At 53.4% G+C, this 23417-nt stretch overlaps 2 protein-coding genes across 2 annotated transcripts; one reads left to right on the forward strand and one right to left on the reverse strand.

Moving 5' to 3' along the window:
• Positions 1–19: 19 nt before the first annotated feature.
• On the forward strand, positions 20–2316 carry FEN1 (flap structure-specific endonuclease 1). The gene is made up of 2 exons (XM_082844637.1): positions 20–90; positions 774–2316. The coding sequence occupies exon 2, from the start codon at positions 792–794 to the stop codon at positions 1932–1934; it is 1143 nt and encodes a 380-aa protein (XP_082700763.1). The 5' UTR covers positions 20–90; positions 774–791; the 3' UTR covers positions 1935–2316.
• A 2271-nt stretch (positions 2317–4587) lies between these two features.
• Positions 4588–18146, reverse strand: FADS1 (fatty acid desaturase 1). The gene is made up of 12 exons (XM_082844043.1): positions 17540–18146; positions 15507–15617; positions 14743–14940; positions 13978–14079; positions 13746–13874; positions 10422–10482; positions 9235–9311; positions 8234–8331; positions 7969–8065; positions 7639–7718; positions 7405–7530; positions 4588–7051 (listed from the first exon to the last, which is right to left on the reverse strand). The coding sequence occupies exons 1-12, from the start codon at positions 17729–17731 to the stop codon at positions 7000–7002; spliced, it is 1323 nt and encodes a 440-aa protein (XP_082700169.1). The 5' UTR covers positions 17732–18146; the 3' UTR covers positions 4588–6999.
• Positions 18147–23417: the final 5271 nt, after the last annotated feature.

Genomic DNA, 23417 nt, shown 5'->3' on the forward strand with positions numbered 1-23417 from the left:
TCAGCGGCTAGTGCCGAGGAGGCGGCGGGGCTGAGGAGCGAGTTGGGCTGAGATCTGTCCTGGGCCACGCCGGAGCGCTCCAGAGGCCAGGTGAGCCCCTCCGGAAGCGTCTCCGAGAGTGGCGGGCCGTTTTGCCCCGGGTGCTGGGGAAGGCCGGCGGCTGCCGCGGGCGGGGCGGAGCGAGCGTGGGATTCGCGGTCAGGCGGGCCGCCACTTTTCCCGCTCTGAGCCCGGGGCCAGTCGCTTAACTTCCGAGCCTCTTTCATCATTTGTAGAAAGAAGATAATTCCCAGCTCATGAGATCGTTGTGTATTGTGACTAAGCTCCTGGAGGGGAGACATTGTTTTGAGCTACACTCGTTCACATCCCTTTCCTGCCTGCGTTTGTCGGACGCAAGGGGAGGATGCCCCGGCTAACGAGGCATTGTCCCCTCGGTACACGTTCTAGCAAAGCAGGCAGCTTGAGGCACGAACCAAAGGATCGAGTGGGTTCTGCAGGGAAAACGTTTACGGAGCACTTAATCTTTGTCGGGGTTTTTGTCTGTTATCTCAGTTAACTCTCAGGAGGCCTCGGTATTAATTGAGAGGACTTCCTTACTAGACTGTACGTTTCCTGACGATGGGAGCCTGTCTTGTTCTTTTCGTCTGCCGAGGTGCTGACTTGGTGTCGTTTTGTTGTGCTAGATATGTTTAGCCGAGGGCGTGAAGTTGGTAACCCTTCCTCCTTTTGCATCCTTTAAGTTCCTCCTTGTCTTACCTGCCTTTCTCTTTTAGCTGTCCCTCTGTATTGCTATGGGAATTCAAGGACTGGCCAAACTGATTGCCGACGTGGCCCCCAGTGCCATCCGGGAGAATGACATCAAGAGCTACTTTGGCCGCAAGGTGGCTATCGATGCCTCCATGAGCATTTATCAGTTCCTAATAGCTGTTCGCCAAGGGGGGGATGTGCTGCAGAATGAGGAGGGTGAGACCACCAGCCACCTGATGGGCATGTTCTATCGCACCATCCGAATGATGGAGAACGGCATCAAGCCCGTGTACGTTTTTGACGGCAAGCCGCCACAGCTGAAGTCAGGGGAGCTGGCCAAACGCAGCGAGCGGCGGGCTGAGGCGGAGAAGCAGCTGCAGCAGGCCCAGGCTGCTGGGGCCGAAGGGGAGGTGGAGAAGTTTACGAAGCGGCTGGTGAAGGTCACCAAGCAACACAATGATGAGTGCAAGCATCTCCTGAGCCTCATGGGCATCCCATACCTCGATGCGCCCAGCGAGGCTGAGGCCAGCTGCGCCGCCCTGGTGAAGGCCGGCAGAGTCTACGCCGCGGCCACCGAGGACATGGATTGCCTGACCTTTGGCAGCCCCGTGCTCATGCGGCACCTGACTGCTAGCGAGGCCAAGAAGCTGCCCATCCAGGAGTTCCACCTGAGCCGGGTTCTGCAGGAGCTGGGCCTGAACCAGGAGCAGTTTGTGGATCTGTGCATCCTGCTGGGCAGTGACTACTGTGAGACCATTCGGGGCATTGGGCCCAAGCGGGCCGTGGACCTCATCCAGAAGCACAAGAGCATCGAGGAGATCCTGCGTCGGCTCGACCCCAACAAGTACCCTGTGCCGGAAAACTGGCTCCACAAGGAGGCCCAGCAGCTCTTCCTGGAGCCCGAGGTGCTGGACCCGGAGTCTGTGGAGCTGAAGTGGAGCGAGCCGAACGAAGAAGAGCTCGTCAAGTTCATGTGTGGTGAAAAGCAGTTCTCCGAGGAGCGAATCCGCAGCGGGGTCAGGAGGCTGAGCAAGAGCCGCCAGGGCAGCACCCAGGGCCGCCTGGATGATTTCTTCAAGGTGACCGGCTCCCTCTCTTCAGCCAAGCGCAAGGAGCCAGAACCCAAGGGGTCCGCTAAGAAGAAGGCCAAGACTGGGGCAGCAGGGAAGTTCAAAAGGGGAAAATAAACGGGTTTCCCTTCATTATACCTCCTTGACCCCAGAATGTCTGCCGTGTTGTACCCGCAAGAGCTGGCGCTGGAGAAACCTCCGTGGGTGGGGAGGGCCTTGCATTGCTTCCCTAGCACCACCCTGCTCAGTAGTGCTTTTCCCTTTGTTACGTGATCTCATGGCAGAAAGGCCACAGAGGTTTGTTGTTTTCTTCTTTTTTAGCTCAGGAAATGTATGTCAGGCTGAAGCCGCCTCTCAGGCCATTTAATGGACACTGAATCCATTGTTACGTGAAAGTGATAGCAACAAGTTTTGAAGAAGAAAGAGGGAGATAAATGGTGGAGACAAAAGACTGGAAATGATTTCCTGCCTGGGCAGCTGGGGGCTGGTGGGAGGTGACCGGGGGACTAGACTGTGCTCTTTGGCTCAGCCTTGACCCACCCTAAGGGTAGCCGTCAGGAAGATGCAGTCTTAAACAGGCGGCAGAGCTGCCGGGACATAAGACAGGCAGAGTCCCTGGAGTTGGCAACAAGGGTTCGATTACCAGCTGTGTGTCCTAAGGTGGGCAGAAACCTGAACTTGCTATGTACATAATTCTAGTCTTTACAGTGGTTATTCAGAGGCATAAAGTGGTGGTGCTTCCCGTGGCCTCTCTGAGGCAGTTGATTGAGTTGAAACTTTGGGATAAGATGCTGGGTTTTTTGTTTTGAAAGATATGAGGAGACAAGAGTCAATAAAATTATAAAAGTAACCAGAATGTCCTGTTCTTTGAGAACATTTGAAGACATCTCAAGTGCCTCAGGTTTCAGGCAGTTTAAAATGTTCTTTTCACTCCAAGTTAACATGCTGGAATTGCACTGTAGTAATGGGTGGTTTGAGTGGCCACGAGATGGCACTGTGCTCCATAGAATGGTCAAAGCGGCTTTGGCAGTACTTCAGCCATTTAGAGGATGATGCCTAGCTTATCTTGCTGGGAAAGGAGTTTTAATAAATTGCACGAATTTCTAGTTTTCCACCTACTGTGTGAGATAAAGGAGCTCCTCTGAGAAATCCTCACAATTTAGATCAACTACTTCATAGCATCCAAGCATTTACCAGTTTGTAAATCGTGAAAGCTGCCATTCAAAAATCACTTTCTTGTTCCCTTTGTGACGTCAGCTTCAGGTTACTGTTTTTCATAGAGGTGGAATGTTTTTGTACTCTGAAATTTCTATAACCCTAATAAAACTTGATAGGGGGCTGTCCTGTTTGAGTTTCTAATTTTGTAGCATTCCTATCACTTACTGCCATTTAAAGTTAACCAAGGACACTTAAGTGGTCTGAAATTTAAGTTGACAATATTTCAACAGATTAAGCAGGTAGGACTAAAGACCAGTAGTTTTCAAACTCTCGATCTTAGTATCTGTTCACTGCTCTGTCTCTAGCAGTTGACAAATGAAACCAGTTTTCCAGATTGAAGCAAGCCACACAACTTACTTGAGCTCCGTTTTTTTTTTTTTTTTTTTTTTGGCTGCACCACGCAGCATGCAAGATCTTCATTCCCCGACCAGGGATCAAACCTGTGCCCCCTGCAGTGGAAGCGTGGAGTCCTAACCACTGGACCGCCAGGGAATTTTCCTGAGCTCCATTTTCTCATTCAGGTAATTCAATTCTAAGCCTGCAGTAATGGTGATGGGGCCGAGGTGGGAAGACTTAGGTGTTACCACCTCAGCGCAGTAGCTCTAGTTAAGGGCCTGTCCCCTGTGGTAGCAGGTAGCGTGTGGTTTGTTTTCCTCTTATTTTTGAAGTTGAGTTACCTGGTCTTTTCCAGTTTATTAACCACTGCAGGGAAAATCAATCCTGCAAATCCTATTTAGCACATTTTTTAAAATATAAATTTATTTTTATTTTTGGCTGTATTGGGTCTTCGTAGCTGCACGGGCTTTCTCTAGTTGTGGCAAGCAGGGGCTACTCTTCGTTGCGGCATGCAGGTTTCTCATTGCGGTGGCTTCTCTTGTTGCAGAGCATGTGCTCTAGGCACACAGGTTCAGTAGTTGTGGCTCGCGGGCTCTACGGTGCAGGCTCAGTAGTTGTGGCGCATTAGCTGCTCCGCGGCATGTGGGATCTTCCCAGACCAGGGCTCGAACCCTGCATTGACGGGCGGATTCTTAACCATTGCGCCACCAGGGAAGCCCTAGCACATTTCTAATATTCTCACTTGGAGAGGAGAGCTGTTCTAGTAGGGCAGTGGTTAAAAGGGCATTGCTTTGCAGTCCATCTCTGAGGTATTACGCCTTACAGAGATTTAGGCAAAAAGGAAACTTACGGAGACTACCTACACAGACTATCAGAGTTTAAAAGGGTGAGGGCATTGCCTCATGGTAGTAGGAAGCAGTGCACTAAACACTAGAATTGGCTAGCAGTCTAGCATTGGAACATGTAGGTATCATGGGAATGGGCTGGCCTTTCTTCTCCTTGCCACAGTCCACCTGTGCCTTGGTGTTTCCACAGCAGCCTGATGACCCTCTCTCTGCCCCAAGGGGCTTAGGCAAGGGGGAGTCAGTATGGAGACTCATATTCAGAAAGAAGTGAGAGAGTCGGATAGTAACTTGTAGCAGAGGTACAGGGACTCCTGTCAACAGATGCAGGAGAGGATCATGGATTATAACAGCCTTCATTTGGTCAAAATTACCTTTATTTCTGTTTTACTCCACTGGCGTGTGGTAACAAAACTGGCACACGCAGAAAGGATGATATTGGGTCTGATGAAAATGCCTCTGGCAAAGTGGTAGGAAGATGAAAGTCACAAAGATAAGCATAGAAGTTGGAGTTTTTACAAAGTGAGTTCAAATGTTAGTTCTGCCACATCTATGACCAGAGGCAGCTTATCCTCTCTAATCCTGTTTTCTCATGTCATTGTTTGGATTTGAGATCACTCATGTTACCTTGCGACGTCTGAGCTTTTTGTCACTAGTCTGTCCCTTGGTGGCCACGTGAGACCACACTGGTCCAGGCTAAGGAGAGAAGGCCACAGTGGTTGAGGTGCTTTGAGGGCTCGGACTTGGCTCAGTAAGTTTCACTGGCTCTGCTCAGATCGGGCAGCCTGGGCCCAAAGCCAGATGGCTTGATGGGCTGGGTTCAGCACCTGTTCTGGAATGAAGGCGCCAGTGAAAGTAGAACTCTCCAATTCTGCTCCTAATTGTTCTACCCAGACTGTTTCAAGCCAGGTTCTGCCCAAATGGAAAAGATCTAAAATCTCCTGTAACCTGTTCTGCCGTGTGTGCGTGTGTGTTTAAGTCTGTCTTTGTTTTGACAATCCTCTGAGTAATCACAACAGCCTTCCCGTTAGGTGGTGCCTCTAATCCCACCCCAACATGCCTTAGGACCTTCATCTCCCTGATTACCATTCTCATCTCCTTGCCGTTCCTTTCCTAAACTAAATATGAATTCTCCCAGGTCTCCGCTTTTTCCTTGTAGTTTAAGGTACTTTCTTTCCAGTGTCCAAAATGCTCAATATGCTTCGAGTAGATGCTGTTGGGACAGGTGAATGGTCCCCTCACCTCACCTGCAAGGCTGTGGGTGTGGGAAGGGGAAAGGGTGTGAATGCTGGTAACCCCTGGGGCACAGTCCTGTGTTCACTCTCTAGAGATGGGTTAAACTGTTTCTATCTTTTTAAAAAAACCGGAGATTAAAAAAATTGTATTTCAGTATTAGACTGATATACCTTTAAGAGATTCTCCTAAATTCCTACCTGGTCTCCAGCAGAGAAAGGTACTTGGACAGAATTGCCAGAGGAAGGATGCTGAAGGGCAGCCATGACGATCACAAACGTCTGCGTTTTCCCCTTCCTGTTTCCGGTTAGAACTATGAAGTCATTACACTTAACCCATTGCTCCTGCTCACAAGTAATGCTGTAACATAATTTAGGTGATGGAAAATCTCTTACGGCCCTTATATTCTTTACGACTGAACCCTGTGTTTTCGTCATGACTGCTAATTCACCCTCTCCCAGCTTGGTCACTTGTGCTCACTAACTGCTACTTTATTAAATTTGGAATTACAGGTCGGGGAGCAAAGGGAAACCCCTGGGAGCCCCCGTTTGTTTCTATGGAGGAGAAGACTAAGCGCCCGTCTGCCCACCTGCTTATGGAGCGAGAAGTAGACTCCCCATCCTAGGAGTGTTCTCTCCCTCGGGTGGTGGTCAAAAGAGGCGAATCAAAAGCTGAAAGGATTTTTAATGGCCAGCGACTCTGCTGGCTGTTTTGGCAAGCCCTGGGACCTCATGCTCCTTTGGTACCCTGGATGGAATGCGGGACCAAATCCCGCAGTGCCAGCATCCTTCAGGGCCAGATGCCTCTGACACCACAGCCCTGGCCTTTGCCCTCCCTGCTTCTAAAAGTGGAAAAATTGCTTCTCCAGGAGCCTGAGGCAGACATGGGTCACACCTAGCCCTAGAGTGAGCCAAGCTGCCAGGCCTCAGGCGCTAATGCTTCCTTTCTAAATCTTGCCCAGAAGGTTGAGCTGCTCTGTCCTCCTCCAGCCTGCGAACTTCTGAGGTTTGCAAGCAAGAGTGGAGAAGGCACTGAGAAGTGGACCAGTGGGATGAGCTCCTCCCTTTCCTGGATGGAATTTTTTTTTTTTGGCCACACCGTGCGGCATGTGGGGTCTTCGTTCCCCAACCAGGGATTGAACCTGCGCCCCCTGCATTGGAAGCACGGCGTTTTAACCATTGGACCGCCAGGGAAGTCCCCTGGGTGGAATTTTAGTGCTAAATCTCTTCCTGATTTCTGGGCTCAGTAGACCCTCCCTATTCTAACACCCTCCTGACTCCCTCTTTGCCCACCAACCACTTGCATCTGCTAAACAAAAAAGGAAACAAAACTTTCACATCCCTGTCCCAACAGCTCCACCCCTCCTTCCAGGGGGCTTGCGCACCCCTCTTTGGGTCTTAGATCTGTGCCTAGAAGATAAAGGGGAAGGGTTTGAGTCAGAGCCTTTATCTCCTCAAACCCACCCCCTCTGAACATTAGGATTGTAGTGGCATTGTCCCCAAGCCCCCCTCTGCTTTGGCTCCAAGGCTCTTCTTCCAGATGGGAGGCTGCTCTTACTGGTGGAGATAGGCATCTAGCCAGAGCTGCCCGGACTCTCTCAGCGAGCTGAGGGGACAAGATGGGAGCAGACGGTGAGGGAGACAGAGTGGAGAGGAGCCCCAAAGCCATACCCACCAGAAGTGCAGCAGTGAGGCCCTTCCAGAGGTGATGTAAGGCCCCCTTGACTTGAGCACTCGCCTCCCCTTTGCTTCTGAGAAAGGGCTTGGGCCATGGCACTGAGAGCAAAGGCCCAAACTGGCCACAAGACCAACAGAGCACCTGGCCTTGGCCTTGGTGACCTCCATTCCAGACGAGCTGGGGACACCTTCCTGTGGCTCCCACCCCATACTTCACCACTGACCCCACTGCCCTGCCCTCTTCCAGCCCTCCCAGCCCTTTTCCTAGGCTCAGATACTCACTGGATAATGTCGGCAAAGGCTGAGAACAGGGGCTTGGACTGGTACTCTACGCCATGCTTGGCACACAGGGACTGCACCAGGGGAGCCGCTTTGTGGTAATTGTGTCGAGGCATCGTGGGGAAAAGACTTCACGGAGAACAGGGGACAGTCAGTGGCTCCAGCTCCTGTGGCCCCCCCATCCCCCTCCTACGTGGACCCTCCCCAGGTCCCTGCTTCCCAGGCTTCCCTACTCACTGGTGCTCAATCTGGAAGTTGAGGTGGCCACTGAACCAGTCATTGAAGGCCGACTTATGGACATTGCATGTTGCCTGGAGCTGGAGGAGAAGGTTGGGGGAGCATAGCTCTGGGTACCAGATGGAAAGGCCAGCCCAGCCTTCTCCAGGCAAAGCCGGCCTGTCCCTGGTCACTCCCTTCTCCACGTGGTGGCAGGAGAGAAGCTCCAGGCTAACGAGGCAAGGTTTGGGAGCGTCTGTTGTCAACCACCGCCCACCCCCTACCCTGGGTCTGTGCCCACCCACCCTTCTTATTAGTTGTGCCCAGGTCTTCCAAGTGACTGTCCCTCACCTGGGTGGAGACCCAGTCCACGTTCCTGTCGTAATCAATGTGCATGGGGATGTGGTTCATCTGTGTCACCCAAACAAACCAGTTGCTTTCCAGGAACCTGGTGGACATGGCACCCAGACAAAACCAGTACAAGCAGAGCCCAGAGTTCTGACTCTCGCTCAGAAGCTGCTCCAACCCCGCCACCCTCCCCAGCCAACGCCCCCAGACCAGACTGGTTACTCCCACACATCTCTGCGCCGCTCCCTCCTCCCCCATCAAGTACTACCTGACCATGAAGAAAAGGCCCAGGAAGCCTTTCAGTCCCAGCAGCGGCACGTAAGTGAGGAAGATGCGGACGTAGAAGCTGATCATCCAGGCCAAGTCCTGCAGCGAGAGGCAGAGCCCTGTGACGGCACAAAGCACCTCTCCTCTCACGGCACTTGTTCCTCTGCGTGGAGCAGCCATCCTCCCCGGTCCTGACACTGGAGTGCTCACGGCAGCCTCTCCCAGCTGCACCGTCTGGCACCATCTAGCTCCGCTCCGTTCCTAGTGGCGCCCCCAGCCCTCCTTGCCTGTTTCCTTCACAGGTGCCAGGTCTCCCTTCCTCCACTTCCTCCCAACCCATCTCCATCCTTCACCCCTTCATCACGCTGCCAAGTGAGTCTTCCAGGATCGTGGCTCAGTCTGTGCCAGTGCCCTGATCAAATCGCTGATGAGTTTTCTGCACCACCCTCCTCCCCTGACACCCGAGTCCTCCACCACATGTCCGGTGACCAGATTCGCCCGTTAATTCCCAGCTTCTCTGCTCAGAGTCCATCCCACCTCCCCTGCCTCCGCCTGTCCTCCAAGGCCAGCTAGGTAAGTGACTATGTGAAGTCCTTTCTGATGCCTCCCATCCAGCCAGAGGCGGTCAGGCCCCTTTCGGAATCCCCAAAGCTGCTGCCTGTACCTCCTGTCTGGTGTCAACCACATCCTGTTTCATCAGAAGTTTTCCGAGTGAAGGTGCCGTCTCTTATTCATCTTCCCCCTCCCCAGCCTGGCCCCTGCTTTATACCGAACACAGTAACCTCAGGAGGTAACTCACTGAATTAAATAGGGCATCAGGAGTCAGGTTGCCTGCTGAGCCCAAGTCATCTCACCTAGAGATAAGGAAGGGTCTATACCTGGTTCTGTTACTTTGCTCTAAATTAGGCCTGGAGTAAATCTCAGTGGGATTTCCCCTGGAGAACCCCCTTCCCATCCCTCAGGGTACTGGAGACAAAGGATGTGGGGGCCATGGATACTTACCACCCACTTCTTCCTCTGGATAACAAAATAGAAAATATACCACTGGAAGTAGAGAGGCAGCAAGGCTGGGGGCCCAACTGGGGAGGAAATGGACACAAGGGGGGAGGTGTGAGCAGCACTAAAGTGTCACTAAAGGGCCAGCTGGTGCTGGACAGATGGCCTCCAGCACAGGGCTGCCCCTCTGCCATCTCCTCCTGTTGCCCCTCCAGCTGCCTCGGCAGTCCTCAATCCATTGGAACCGACAGGCGCTGGAGGTGGGCATGAATGGAAGTCTGAAGAAAGCAGAATCTCCCAGTGGGTGCTGAGAGGGTGAGGTGGGGGGAACGTGGCATTCTCTTCCATGGAAAAGGATAGCTGGGGAGACAAGCTCCGCACGGAACTTGCTCTGCTCCTGTGCCTTTAAAAAGGTACTGCTCTGGGACTTCCCTGGTGGCGCAGTGGTTGAGAGTCCGCCTGCCGATGCAGGGGACGCGGGTTCGTGCCCCGGTCTGGGAAGATCCCACATGCCGCGGAGCGGCTGGGCCCGTGAGCCATGGCCGCTGGGCCTGCGCGTCCGGAGCCTGTGCTCCGCAACGGGAGAGGCCACAACAGTGAGAGGCCTGCGTACCGCAAAAAAAAAAAAAAATTCCTTTGAACGAAAATGGGATCAGTGGACTCATCCCCTCCTTTCCTTTAAAAATTTGAATTTTTAAAAGGGTTTAAAAAATTTTAGACATTATGGAGATTTTTAAAGCAGGGAATATACACAGCAGTCTTGAAAAAGAGCTTAAGACAACCACAGCAATGTTTTCTCCCCAGCTCCCTCTTCAGATCCAATCCTCCCATTGCTAGTCTATCTACCTTTGTCCTTCTGGGTGTTAGACTGTGTCCCACTGCGTCACCTTAGCCCTGGGCTGTTTGACAAGATTTAAAGTGAGGTTTCAGGCTTAGTCGGGATGGCCCCCCACCATTCAGTTCCCTTGTGGAAGCCAGGGTGGGCCTGGAGGAACTAGTTTGCCCCCAACACAAGTGACATTTGACCAAACATTAGCCTAACTCTTGCCTTTGCCCCTTGAGAAGGTAGACTGCCCCCTTGCAGGGGGCACCCTGTTCCAGGTGGAGAACTTCCTCCAGCCTTCACTTCAAGTACCGCAGTCCCGCGGCAGCGTCGCAAGCCCCGCCCCCCGGGGCTGGACGAGGACACTCACTCAGGAAGAAGTATCTGTGCTGGTGGTTGTACGGCATGTACTTTTTCTTCTGTTTCCCAAGCTGTGAAGGAAAGCAAACACACATCAGCACCCACAGGCCAGTCACCCATTGCCCCCCCGTGACCTTGGCTTCTCCCTGCTCCGGAGCCGAGGCCTCCTGCGGGGGCCGTCAGCTTGCTGGCGCCACGGAAGGCTCCAACAAGCCCAGCCTTACCTCCAGCTCCTGGCGCGTGAAGCCCGGGCTGCTGGATTTGCCAAGCGCGCCACACCGTGGACGCAGCTCGGTGGCCCACACCCACACGAGGCCTGGGCACAACGGAGCCTGCAGGTCCTCAGTACACCTCGTGCTCAGCCCGAGACGCCCTTTCAGGTTTCCAGGCCCCTCCACCTCCCCTTCCTTTCTCCATCTGGTACTCTTTTGACACCAGGGTCTCCACAGACAACAATTTTTACCCTTACACGGGCCAGGATCCCCTCTACATCCAGCCCCTGACCTTCTCCAAATCTTTCGGTCTCTTCAAATGTCAACATGAGCTTTATAAAATCCCTTGAAAGCTAAGCACAGTTTGGCAAATATTTGTGGAAAGATTACCAAAATCAGCTTGGCAATCTGAAGGCTCTGGCAAGGTTTTCCCAAGCGGCTGGTGGTGATTTTGTAAGCTGAGCGGCCGTAGAGACAGGCTGGGGCTGCCAGGCCAGCCGGTCAGTCTGGGTCCCCTAGCGGGAGCTCTCACAACCATGACCGCGAAGCTCTGCGCTCGTGTTCGAGTCATGGCTCCTGTTCCCCGTGTCCTGGTCAGTTCTGGCCACCAGACCACAGGGCACAGGAGGGACTCTACCCCAGAGCAGAATGCCAGCTCACCCTTCTTTCATGAGTCCATCTACTGTTTTTCTTTTTCTTTTTTTTTTTTTTTGCAGTATTTGGGCCTCTCACTGTTGTGGCCTCTCCCGTTGCGGAGCGCAGGCTCAGCGGCCATGGCTCACAGGCCCAGCAGCTCCACGGCATGTAGGCTCCTCCCGGACCGGGGCACGAACCCATGTCCCCTGCATCGGCAGGCGGACCCTCAACCACTGTACCACCAGGGAAGCCCCCATCTACTGTTTTGACAGGACATTTACTGATACCTTATCCTGTGCCAGGTACTTCTGCTAAATGAAGCCTTCTTTCTCCATTAAGTGATTCATTCAACAATTTATTTATTGAGCATCAACGTGCCCGGCACTGTTCTAGGTGTGAGGATATAGAGATGAATAACACGATATTCCTACCCTCGTGGAGCTTATCATCTGAGGAGAGGAAGCTGGTGATAAATTTGTAGACAGAGCTCAAGGTAATTACAGATTAAAAACAGGAAAATACGACAAAGTGAGGTAGGCAGCGTTTTGCCTAGGGTAGTCCTATATATGGCCTCCTGGGGCCCTGACATCAGAACTGAGACCCGAATGGTGAGAAGGAGCCAGCAATGCAGACATTCGGGGGAAGAGCATTTAAAGCAGAGGGAACAAAGGTTTGGGCCGTTCAAGGGACAGAGAGAAGGCCAGTGTGGCTGGGAATATAACAGAGGAGAATAATTGATAAAGCCAGAAAACTAGGGACGGCCGCATCATGTTGAGCCTTAGCCCTGGGAAGGCCACAGTAAGGAGGTTAGATTTTATTCCAGTGGGGATGGGAAGCCCGGGACGGCTCTCAGCAGGTGGCACTATCTGCTTTGCGCTTTAAAGGCTCACTCTGGCCAGAGGTGGGGGAATGAACTGTAGAGGGCAGGTAGAGTTGAAGGGAGACCAGTGAGAAGGCTGGAACAATGATCCAGACCTGAGATGGACCAGACCCGGGGACGGGAGGCGGGGGAGAAGAAGTCGATGGACTGGGATATGTTCTGGAGGCAGCAAGCCTTGCTGATGACCTGGAGGTGGGGGTGAAGTTCATCCCATCCCGAGCAACATTAACTGAGGCGGGGGAAGCCAGAAGAGGAGCATCTATCTTGTTTGGTGGGGTGTGTGCGCAGAACTCTGGCCTCCTTATTTCGGGACTCTTTGGGAAGGGAGCCCTGTCCGCTGGCTGCCTCTTCGAATGGCAATCAAATTAGGGTTGTAATGGCCATTACAACCCTGATAACTGCCCCACTGTGTTTCAACTCTTGGAGGCCAGAAAGGTGGTATTTCGGGTGAAGTGTCCCCTGCACTTCCTTGTTGTCCAGGAGAGTTGGGAGGCACTGGGGCGATGCTACTGGGTCAGCCCAGGGATCAGTGCTCAGTCAAACTGGACCCAGTGAGGCTGAACCAAGTGCCAAGCAGCCTGTAGCCCACGCATTTCCTAACAGCCTAACCTCAGCCTCATAACTAGGCAAAAAAAAAAGTTATTTTTTTCCCAGAGCATTCCCTATTTTTAGTGTCTGCAGATAGGAGTTTCCTAAAAACCTTAGTACCAAGAAGCAACAGAGGCAGTGGTGTGAGAAGACTCCCTTTCACTTAAGACTCCCCCTTTTTTTTTTTTTGCGGTACGCAGGCCTCTCACTGTTGTGGCCTCTCCCATTGCGGAGCACAGGCTCCGGACGCGCAGGCCCAGTGGCCATGGCGCGCAGGCCCAGCCGCTCCGCGGCATGTGGGATCTTCCCGGACCAGGGCACGAACCCATGTCCCCTGCATCGGCAGGGAGACCCTCAACCACTGCGCCACCAGGGAAGCCCTAAATTAACTTTTTAAAGAACTCCCCTGCCCACTCCCAGCGCCCATCGCTTTGCACTCACTAAAGGCTCACCAGCTCTCCACCCACCCCAGGCTTTAGCAGCTGCATTATAATGGTTGCTCACACCCTCAGATGACACCTCAAACCCAGTGCTGACCACCCTGAAAGTCAGGCTAGGATCAGGCGGGTGGGAAGAATTACTCAGTGAATGAATATTCTAGATAATGGGCATCAGAGAAGAGTAAGCCAGTGTAGCCGTTGTGTAAGAGAGAGGATTACGAAGTGCAGGGGGCTGACTGCCTGGGGTGGGAGTGTCTAAAAAGCACCTGCAAGGAGGGCCATCCATCACCTTCAAGGCCAAGCAGGGTTTGCACAGCAATCTGGTCATCCTTTGGGTCCTTAGCAGCGTGGGGTACCTTTCTGCAACAGCTATTTGCTGACTTGAACTCATGAGGGAGGACAGGTGAGTGTCCTGGGCAGCCTGCTTACTGCCTGTGGCGTCCCACAACTTCCAAACAGCCAGCCAGCCCGGCCCCTAATGTCTTGCCCACACTGACAGCATTGTGAGCACTTCCCTGCAAGCCCTGTGTGCTGCCTGGTTCCCATTCTCCGAGACCTTCACCGATACCTCTGCTCACCTCCACAGAGAGGATCTTCCCCAAGGCAAAGAAGAAGGGGTGCATGTTGATGTCCGGGTCTTTGCGGAAGCAGTTGGGCTTGGCATGGTGCTGGAAGTGCAGGTGGTTCCACCAACTGGCAGGGGCCCCCTACAGAAAAGCGGGGCATGAGTATGGAAGCCTGGTGCCCCCCCTCCCACAGGCAGCCCATTGTTGACTGGAGTTTCACAGAGCCCCTCCCCGTCCCATTGACCTTCAGGTGGCCAATCACGAAATGATGTAGCAGGTGGTTCCATGTAGAGGTGCTGAAGACGGACAGGTGTCCAAAGTCATGCTGCAGCCAGCCAGCCTGGGCCTGGGTGAGAAAGGCTAGCGCTGAGAGCAGCCCACCAGCCCCACATCTGTCTCAACTGACTCGGCCTCTCCCTCGTCCTTCATCTACCTAGGCCTGTGCTGGCCTAACTGAGCACATCAGGAAAGGAGTCAGGAAGCCTGGGTCCTGCTTCTGGCTCCGCCACTGACTCACACAAGAGCTAAGACAAATCACTACCCCTTCCCTGTTCTTTGGTGTCCCCAGCTCTGGAGTTCTGTGACTTCCGATGGACTGAACATCCAAACTACAGGACAGGGTGACAAACTCAGGCAAGTAGAAGGCTTAACTAATGGTTCTGACAGCCAAGTATTAGGGCCCCAGCTGAGAAACCAGAATCTTGGTTCTTGGCACACCTGGACTGTGACAGAACCTGAATGTGAAGTTTCAGAGGAGAAATGCCACGGGAAGAAGGGAGCCCTGGGAGAAGCGGCTGGAGAGGCAGTGGGAGAAAGGAAGGTGCACATGTGGTGAAGACGAGCAGAAGAAAGCCACAGATGACGCAATGTGTGCTCTTTCTGCACCAACTCTACCACGTGTCCTCAGCTCTGCCCTGGACAGAGGGCTCCTTGGCCTCCTGAGGGGTACAAAGAAGTTTCCCCACGGAAGCTGAGCTGGCTGTGTTCTCGACAAGCCCAGGGCTCTCACCTGAACTGTGCCGAGCAGCACTGCACAGAGGAGGAAGGGCAGGAAGGATGTCCCAAAGAGCCAAAGAGTGAGCCAGGCAGCAACATCCAGCAGCAGGATGTGCAGCAGGTACAGCAGGAAGAAGACAGGGTTCGCCTTCATGAGCCCCATCCGCTCCACCGTGGCCTGCAGTGCCCGGAACTCCTCCGTCAGCTCTTTCTATAGAAGAGTGGAGATGGAAAGGGTGTTATTCTCCCCAGATGCAACCCAGCACTGGAGCCAAGGACCCTCTTAAGCTCAAGGCCCCCCCACCAAGGTAGCTGAGGGAAGCCCACGGTCCTAGGTAAAAATACCACAATGCTGAGGAGGGATGACAGAAGGTGATATGGGATTAAGTCTAAGAGCATGTGGTCTTTGGAGTTAAACAGAATTCATTCAAGCCACTGCTCTGCCACTTAGTAATGGTGTGATCCTTGGCCGAGTTGCTTAACCTCTGAGACTCAGTTTTCTCATCTGTAACTGTGTGTGGATTATATGATGTTATGCTTGGCACAGAATAAGTGCTCGGTCGATAGGTCTCATGTTGAGGATGGGGATGGTGGTGGTGGCCTTGTGAGAACCACAGGTTCCAAAGCCCTGCAACCCAATAACTATGCAGGAGAAGCAAGGATCTCGAGATTCCCAAGAACTACTGACTGTGGTCCCCTGTGATCATATCTAGGGCTTCCTTCTACCCTTTGCCCCTCAACAACTGCAGGATCTCCAAACAGCAAACGGGGTCTCACATTCTTAGTGGGCTCAAAGCTGGGCTGCTCCGGAGACAGTTCTCCAATCAGGAGAGAGTTCATATACTTCCTCACAAGGCCCTTGTTGATGTGGAACGCCACAAAGGGATCCTGCAAGTTTGGAGAGAAGGCAGAACAGTGAGGAAGTCAGCCCGGCCCCTCCAAGATTTGTGGAGGGCTCACACCAAGGACCATCCTCCTGATCCAGCAAGGAGGCTGTACCCAAGTTCAAACAGACCCCACCCCCCTCCAGGCAGCTGCCCTTTGAGAGTGCTCAGACCTGTCCCTGGTGTCCACAGCTCAGGATCATCCAACAACTGTGTTCTAGGAAGAAGGGTACCATGCCAAGGAATAGGAAGCACGGGTAGGGCGACCACAGAAAGACCTGCCTGGGCTGGCCTCTCCTCTAGGTGTCTCATGAAATGTGCTGAGGGAGACTCCCTGTGTCCAACTGGAGGACTCTTGCATTTCTCCCCCTTCCCTCCGCTGCTGTTCTGGTTGGGGTTCCATATTTCCCTTCCCACTCTGCACACCCCCTGCCCTAGAGCACTAATTTTGGTTACACAAGGTGGGGTCCTCAGCGACTAGATTAAGAGATTAATGTCCTGAAGGTCAGACAGCCCCAGGCCCAAAGCCACAAGCTTGGAGGCGGAGGGAGCCGGGGCGGAGCCGGCGGCCGGTGGCACCACACATCCGGACCAATCGCGGTCTCCGCTGCGGCCGGCCCCGGCCCTAAATCACACTGCAGGAAGCTTGCTCCGTCTACGCATGCGCTAGTCCACACCTTCACCTTCGGCCACTGCCTGAGCTCCCCAGTGGTCACTCCGGAGACGAGCACAGGCTCAGGCCTCGACTCCCAGGCCAGCCGCGTCGGAGGGAGCGGCGGGTCCTTACCGCGTTAGGCTGCACCGCCACATCACGGGAACCCTAGTGGCCCGAGGCGTGCTCCGAGATGGCAGGGAGAAAGCTGGGGACAGTGGAAGGGGTCACGCCGCTAGGCGAAGGATGGGGGAAGGATATAGGGGGAGGGGACACGGCGAAGCGAACGCTCCAACGTTTGGGTCCCAAGGAGTGGACCCCCAGCTCTCAAACCCAGAAGGGAAGTGCTAGGTGCTTTAGTTCCGAGAGCAGGTCGTCTAGAGAGGGAAGCAACAGAATCGGGGCTGGGACGCGCGCTGGCCCGCAGTGAGGCCTGAGGGAGGAGGGATGCGACCCAGCACGGGGCCTACAGCCCAGGACTGCAAACAGCTGCTGGCCTGAGGCTGAGTGACCTCCCCACAGGATTCCAGGACTGTTCCAGGGCCCTCGCTAAGTGTATGCTGATGCAGCCCCACCCCCCTTCAGCACGTTGCTCCCACTCTTTTTTGTGCACGAGCAGGCGCTAGCCCTCTCTGGCCGGTGCTGCCCCTTCCCCACCCTCCGGTCTTCACCCTGTGCAGGGGTTCCTAAGGCAGCGGGCACTAGGTGGCTTCCCCGCTCAGGAAAATCCCCGAGTGTGGTTCCCTCGTTCTCTGCCCTGCTCACGCTCGCCAGTCTAGTCCGGCATGCTCGGCCCAGACGCGTCTGCGCTTCCCTCCCAGCCACCAAGACAGGTCAAGACTTGATCCCTCTCCCTGCCACTGACCCCTCCTCCCTTGGTCTCGGCAGTGCCGCCGTCCGGGGGTTCCACATCCCCGCTGTTCTCTCTCCTACCCCTGTTCCGGGGACTGCCCACGCCTGGAGACCGCAGACTCCGGGCAGCAGACGGAGCGCACAGACAGATGGCGCAGCCCTTTGTTTGTGCGTGCACGTTGCCGGCCTCCCTCCCTCCCTACTCCCCAGACTCCACTTTTCGCAGCCTCTCTCCTGCCCTTGCATCCCGTTTTCGCAGCACACCCAATCACCTGGCAACCGGGACGCTCCTGCGCCTCCCGGCGTTTCCCCGAATTAGAGTATTCGGCCCTGAGTGCCAAATCTCTTGTCTCGCGCGCTGAGCCCCAGGCTCCGACCGCCCGGCCCCGCCTCCTCCCGTTCCCTGGACTGGCAGCGCTCACCGTGGCGTCCTGCCCCGCGTAGTGGCTGATGACCCGGGAGCCCCCGGGGTGCTGGCGGGTGAACTCGCTGATGTTGTACACCTTCCGGTCAATCACGAGCCACCGCTCTTTGTCGCGTCCCGAGCGCTGCGCCACCTCGTCCCAGGTGAAGTAGCGCGGGATAGGCCCCTGGGCCGGAGTCTCGGGGGCCATCGGGGCCGGGCGATGCCGCGCACCGACTGGGCAAGGGAGGTCACGCGCGCGCACGGGACCCGCGGGGTAGCGCGCACCGGCCTCGAGTGCTCTGGGAGCCGGTCCGCTGGCGCCCGCCTAGAGCCCGCCGCCCGCGCGTCGGGTTTTCAGCAACCGAGGTGGTCGGCGCCTAGCCCCGCTGCGCGCGCTTCTATTGGTCGAGCCGCGTGGCGCGGGGACTGAGTCCCCGCCTTCCCGCCGGCCCCGCGCGGGCGGGCGCTGCAGGAGGGTCGTGGCAGGCCGGCTGAGCGCGGGGACGCGCGCCCCCTCGCGGGCTCTTTGCGGGGGTCGCCGCCGCCGGACCCCACTCTCCGACTCACGCCTGTAGCTCACAGGGGGCGCCGCGGGCAAGATAACGGTTCCTGTGGAGGCTCCTGGGTGCGGGTCCCGGCTCGCGGGGCGGCGGCACCGGGTGCGCGGGCGCCCTGGGCTACTAAGGTAGGGTGGGCTCGGCCGAGCCGGGTGAGTGGGTGCATGGAGGGCCGGCCTCGCGGCCTGGGAGGCCTGCCGGGCCCGCGGGTTGGAGATTGAGGGGTTTTGGGGGGGGGGGGTGGAGAGGGGTTGTCCCAGGGGCCTCGTCTTTGGGTTGGGGGCGTCCTCGCCAGTCTCCCGACGCTGACCCTCCAGAGATCCACCTGATGAACTCCCGCCTCCTTGCCACGCCGCTCCACCAGTTGTGCGGCTGGAAGTTAAGAGCCTGAGAACCCTTGGCAATTATCTTGAAACAGCGTAATTACGGTTTATCTGCGCTGGGGTGTGGGAGTGGTTAACGCTTGACTTTGCTCAGTATAACATTAAAAATGCCCCACATGGCTTCCCTGGTGGTGCAGTGGTTGGGAGTCCGCTTGCCAATGCGGGGGACGCCGGTTCGTGACCCGGTCCGGGAGGATCCCACGTGCCGCGGAGCGGCTGGGCCCGTGGGCCATGGCCGGTGGGCCTGCGCGTCCGGAGCCTGTGCTCCGCGGCGGGAGAGGCCACAACAGTGAGAGGCCCGCGTACCGCAAAAAAAAAAAAACACAAAAAAAATGCCTCACAATTTTCGTAATTCTGTGTGCCTTTTTTACTTGTTTGTTTTTATTTTTATTTTTTTTCAATTAACTGGGATCCTTAAATAAAAGGAAGTGGCCTAGCATCTCTGGACCTCTGGGAGGGCCTGTGTGAAGAGCCTGGGTCTTCCAGCTGAGGCATCAATGCTCCATCCTGGAGGAACCTGGGAGCTGTAGGAGGCCTTTAAGTAGAGAGATTGGGGGTTCAGAGCTCTGAGCTTTAGGAAGGGGTGAACACAGAGGCTGGGGCCTGGGGGAAGGGGGAGTCAAGAAGCTGTTAGAGTTATGAAGAGATTCAGTTCACATACTAAATTTTATTTATTCAAAAAACACTTTACAAAGCACTACGTGCCAGGCACTGTTTTTAGTGCTTTGCAAACATTAACTCATTTAATTCTCATAAGAACTCTTTGAGATAGGAACCTCACTTACAGATGGAGAAATGGAGCCACTGAGAGGTGAAGAATTTTATCACACAGTGAGTGGCAGGACTGAGCTTCGAACCAGCGTGTAGCTCTGCTGTCTCTCCTCTGATTATACTAATGGGATTCTGCAGCCAGGGGAAAGGAGGCCAAGCTTTATTCCATGCACTTGAACTAGGGTCTTTGCCCCTAGGAGTCAGGAGACTAGGAGAAATACAGCCAGATTTCTGGTTGAAAAGGACCTTCATCCATTCAACCCAAATCCTTCATTTCTTGAGATATGAAAATTGAGGTTCAGAATGGGGAAGGGACTTCCCAAGTTCCCAAGGGGAAGCTCCAGTTAAATGCCAGGCAACTGCACCTTGCTCAGGAATGATGGTCCATGCAGCTGCCCCCCTGGACAGCCAATTTTCCACTTAAATAAAGACTTTGCTGAACAATTTCACGGTGTGTAACACAGGAGGTGGGGGACAAGGGGCTCGTGCAGGATGAACTCATGGGATTTCCGTAATGCAGTTGTCTTCTTTTTGTTGTATAGAGGATAGACACCTTACAGACCAGTATATTAAACCTACTATTTAACAGATAAGGTGACTGAGATCCAAAGCGTGGGAGCCACACATTTGAAAATAGGACATCTGGGGCTGGAATTTACCCTAGGACTCATTTATACCTTTTAGTTCCTCTCTGCAGGAGTTCCTAAACAGTGGGTTCAATGAACGTGTTTGATATAAGTCCTCCCTGGTTCCAAAAAGAGGCGGCAGTGTCAGTGTTGCTGTCCTTGCTTCTCTGGGCACCTTCTTCCTTCCAGGTCCTTAGACCCGCCTCTATAAAATGGGAGAAGGCAGGCCTGAACAGGTAAGCCCCAGACCTTCGGATTTCCCCAGGAAATTGGTCTGCACTGCCCCAACCATTGATGTCAGCTTTTTGCTGCTCTTCTAATGCAACTTTACAGTACAAAGGATCTCCATTTACAATAAAGCAAAAAGGGGAATTCCCTGACGGTCCAGTGGTTAGAACTCCATGCTTTCACTGCCTAGGGCCCGGGTTCAATCCCTGCTTGGGGAACTAAGATCCCTCAAGCTGAGCAACGCGGCCAAAAAAAAAAAAAAAAAAAAAATTGCAGTGCTGAAAAAATTTTAAACATAGATATTAGTTATATTTATGAGCATTTTCTTAGGATAAGTTCTATGTGTGTAATTAATGCACTAAGTAAGAACATTTTTGGGCTCCTGTTATGTGTTGACACATTGCTTCTCAGCAAAGTTGGTGTACTGAGCATTTACTGTGGGTTGTTTAGTTTCACTGCAGCTGCTGTCACCAGAACAAGAAAGGAATGCTGATCTGCTGCTCCCTGGCCAATTGTCTCCCCACCAATACTGTGAGCTCTAAACATTCAGGAATGAAGCACCACCACTTGGGGTCTCTCCCGGGAGTCTCTCAATCCCCCACATTTTATCCAAATAATTGTGCTATCAACCTACAAGCAAGTTCTATTCTAAATGCATTTCAGAGTTAGAGAAGGCTTTATCAAGTTCCAGCAGGATGTGATCACGGAGGGAGGCAATGTGATAGAATAGGAAGAATAAGGATTGCTACTTGAGAGACCTGGGGAAGTCCTGCTGCTGTGCAATGTTGGATGCCATGTTAGCCTCTCTGGTCACAGATTCCGTATCTAAAGTAAAGAGGCCAGATTCCTTCCAGCACTAGCAGTTCCTGCCTTTTTTGATGAAAATGTTACTCAAGATCCCATATCTCTGGTCGACATTCACCTAGAGATGATGCTTTTTTTTTTTTTTTTTTTTTGCCCTAGGGCCTCTCACTGTTGTGGCCTCTCCTGTTGCGGAGCACAGGCTCCAGACGCACAGGCTCAGTGACCATGTCTCACGGGCCCAGCCACTCTGCGGCATGTGGGATCTTCCTGGACCGGGGCACGAACCCGTGTCCCCTGCATCGGCAGGTGGACTCTCAACCACTGCGCCACCAGGGAAGCCCTGATGCTTTTGATAACAACTCGTTTCTTAGATAGACTACCCAATAGTTGCCTGTCATTTAAGGCAACTGAATTTGACAGCCTTATTAAGTTTATGCCATTTTTATTGTTGAAAATTCTTGAATTTTTTTAATAGTTAACAATTTTGGCTGCAGATTAAATTGTTATCTAGTGTACTTAGTTAAAATATCTTGGCCTGACCAATATTGTTAGCTAAGATAGTATGTGTACGTTTTTTTTCATACAACTTGTGTCCTTTGATCTTCATTATTTAAACAACAAAAAAAAAAATTGAGTATGGTAAGTCCGAAGTTGCAGTCTCCATTTTATCATGAGGAAACTGAGAGGCTGGGAGACCTAACATCAGGCCGTAATTGATGGAGCAGGAATATTCATGTGGCCTGTGATTGCTTTTGATCTGGGACTTCCCACAAGAAGGAACAGACACTCTTCCCCAAAGCCCAGAGCCACGGCTGCATTTGTGACCTAGGCCTAGCCAAGCAGAATGTCTCATTCCTCTGACAACTGTAATTGGCCCAAGGGTCAGAATGTGACCTCAAGCCCAGCAGAGCCATTCCTGGGGGATTAGTGCAGGAAGCAGGGGCTGGGGAAACATTCTTTCTGCTGGGGTTGCTTAGCAAGTGCAGCCATTTTTTTCTGTTCCATGGAGACGACCTTTCTGCAGTAAGAGAGAAGCAGGCCAACAGGGAACGAAGAGCAGAGACAAATATCAAGTGTTGAATCGCTGCTTCCAGAGGCCCTGGTTTCTGAAGCTGTTTAGTTCTGTGACCTGTCTGGCTAGTCCTCCAGGCTAGGTGAGCCAGTAACTTTCTTTTTTTTCCTTACACTAATTAGAATTCCTTTTTTTTGTTATTTGCAGCCAGGAAATGAACCTAGAACCTCTGGCTCTTAGGCCCCAGGGCCCTTTCTTCTAATGTTAATAACAGCAGGGAGTCATCGAGCACCTCCAATGTGCCAGGCAGTGTGCTAAACACGTCACTTATTTACTGGACCCAAACTAAAGTCCCAATCCAGAAAGGCTGAATATGGGACCTTGGAAAAGAGAAACCCCTTCCTCAGGTACCGTGGCATCTGACCTATCTTTTTAAGGACTGAGGAGATTAGAGTTTTTGTAAAAGTGTGGCCAAGTGATTCTGAAACCGAGTTCCCCTAAAACCGAGTTCCCCTAAAACCAAGTTCCCTTACCGAGTTTACGATTAATCTTATCCAAAACTTATTCCCTTTCTTGTCCCCTCTGACCTCAGTCCTGTGCTAACTGAACAGTCATCAACCAGAGTCAGGTGACTAAACTTACTGTTGTTGATAACATCATTAATGTACTGAAATTGCTATTCTAAATATCATCATTAAACATACAAACTCGATTGTTTCTCCAGGGCAACATGAGCTAACAGATCCCTGAGCCGTGGACCACTTGTCCAGAGAATCGTAAACCAGAGACATCCTGGCTCCTGAAACTACGTTTAAGAAATGCCATAGAACTTTCACAAGATGATGATTAATCCCAGCCTCTTTGTTCTTCCCCTTTTAAAAAAAAACCCTCACTCGGGCTTCCCTGGTGGCGCAGTGGTTGAGAGTCTGCCTGCCGATGCAGGGGACACGGGTTCGTGCCCCGGTCCAGGAAGATCCCACGTGCCGCGGAGCGGCTGGGCCCGTGAGCCATGGCCGCTGAGCCTGTGCGTCCGGAGCCTGTGCTCCGCAACGGGAGAGGCCACAACAGTGAGAGGCCCGCGTACCCCCCCCCAAAAAAAACCCCTCACTCAAAGACCAAGTTAGAAGACATCTGAGGCTTGTCTCCCATTCCCTTGCTTGGTGCCCTGCAGTAAATCCTTACTTTGCTGCAAATTCCCGCTGTCAGAGTTGGGCTTTCTGTGCCACGGGTGCCTGAGCCCTTGCTGGGTTTCAATTCTGCCCTGGTAGAGAAGGGTACCTTACTGTGGGGGGAGGGCTCCAGACTGCAGCACACTTTTCTTCTACGATGGAGGAGCTGGTCCTTCCCCTGCCTCCTTCCTGCTTACTGCTCCGTCATTCTTTCTTTCTTTCTTTGGTTGAGCCAGGTCTTAGTTGCGGCAGGTGGGCTCCTTAGTTGCAGCTCGCAGGCTCCTTAGTTGTGGCTTGCGGACTCCTTAGTTGTGGCATGTGAACTCTTACTTGTGGCACGCATG

Source organism: Leucopleurus acutus (genome assembly GCF_964270905.1).
Source record: "Leucopleurus acutus genome assembly, chromosome: 8".
NCBI classification, from domain to species: Eukaryota; Metazoa; Chordata; class Mammalia; order Artiodactyla; family Delphinidae; genus Leucopleurus; species Leucopleurus acutus.

Bases quoted from the DNA above. Each gene is read 5' to 3' on its own strand.
- FEN1 (XM_082844637.1), top strand. From the start codon at position 792: ATGGGAATTCAAGGACTGGCCAAACTGATTGCCGACGTGGCCCCCAGT.
- FADS1 (XM_082844043.1), bottom strand. From the start codon at position 17,731: ATGGCCCCCGAGACTCCGGCCCAGGGGCCTATCCCGCGCTACTTCACC. The intron at 14,080-14,742 runs GTGAGAGCCCTG...TTTCTCACCCAG, and splicing joins TGCTGCTCGGCACAGTTCAG to GCCCAGGCTGGCTGGCTGCA. The intron at 7,052-7,404 runs GTGAGTATCTGA...TTGTCCCCTCAG, and splicing joins GCCTTTGCCGACATTATCCA to CTCGCTGAGAGAGTCCGGGC.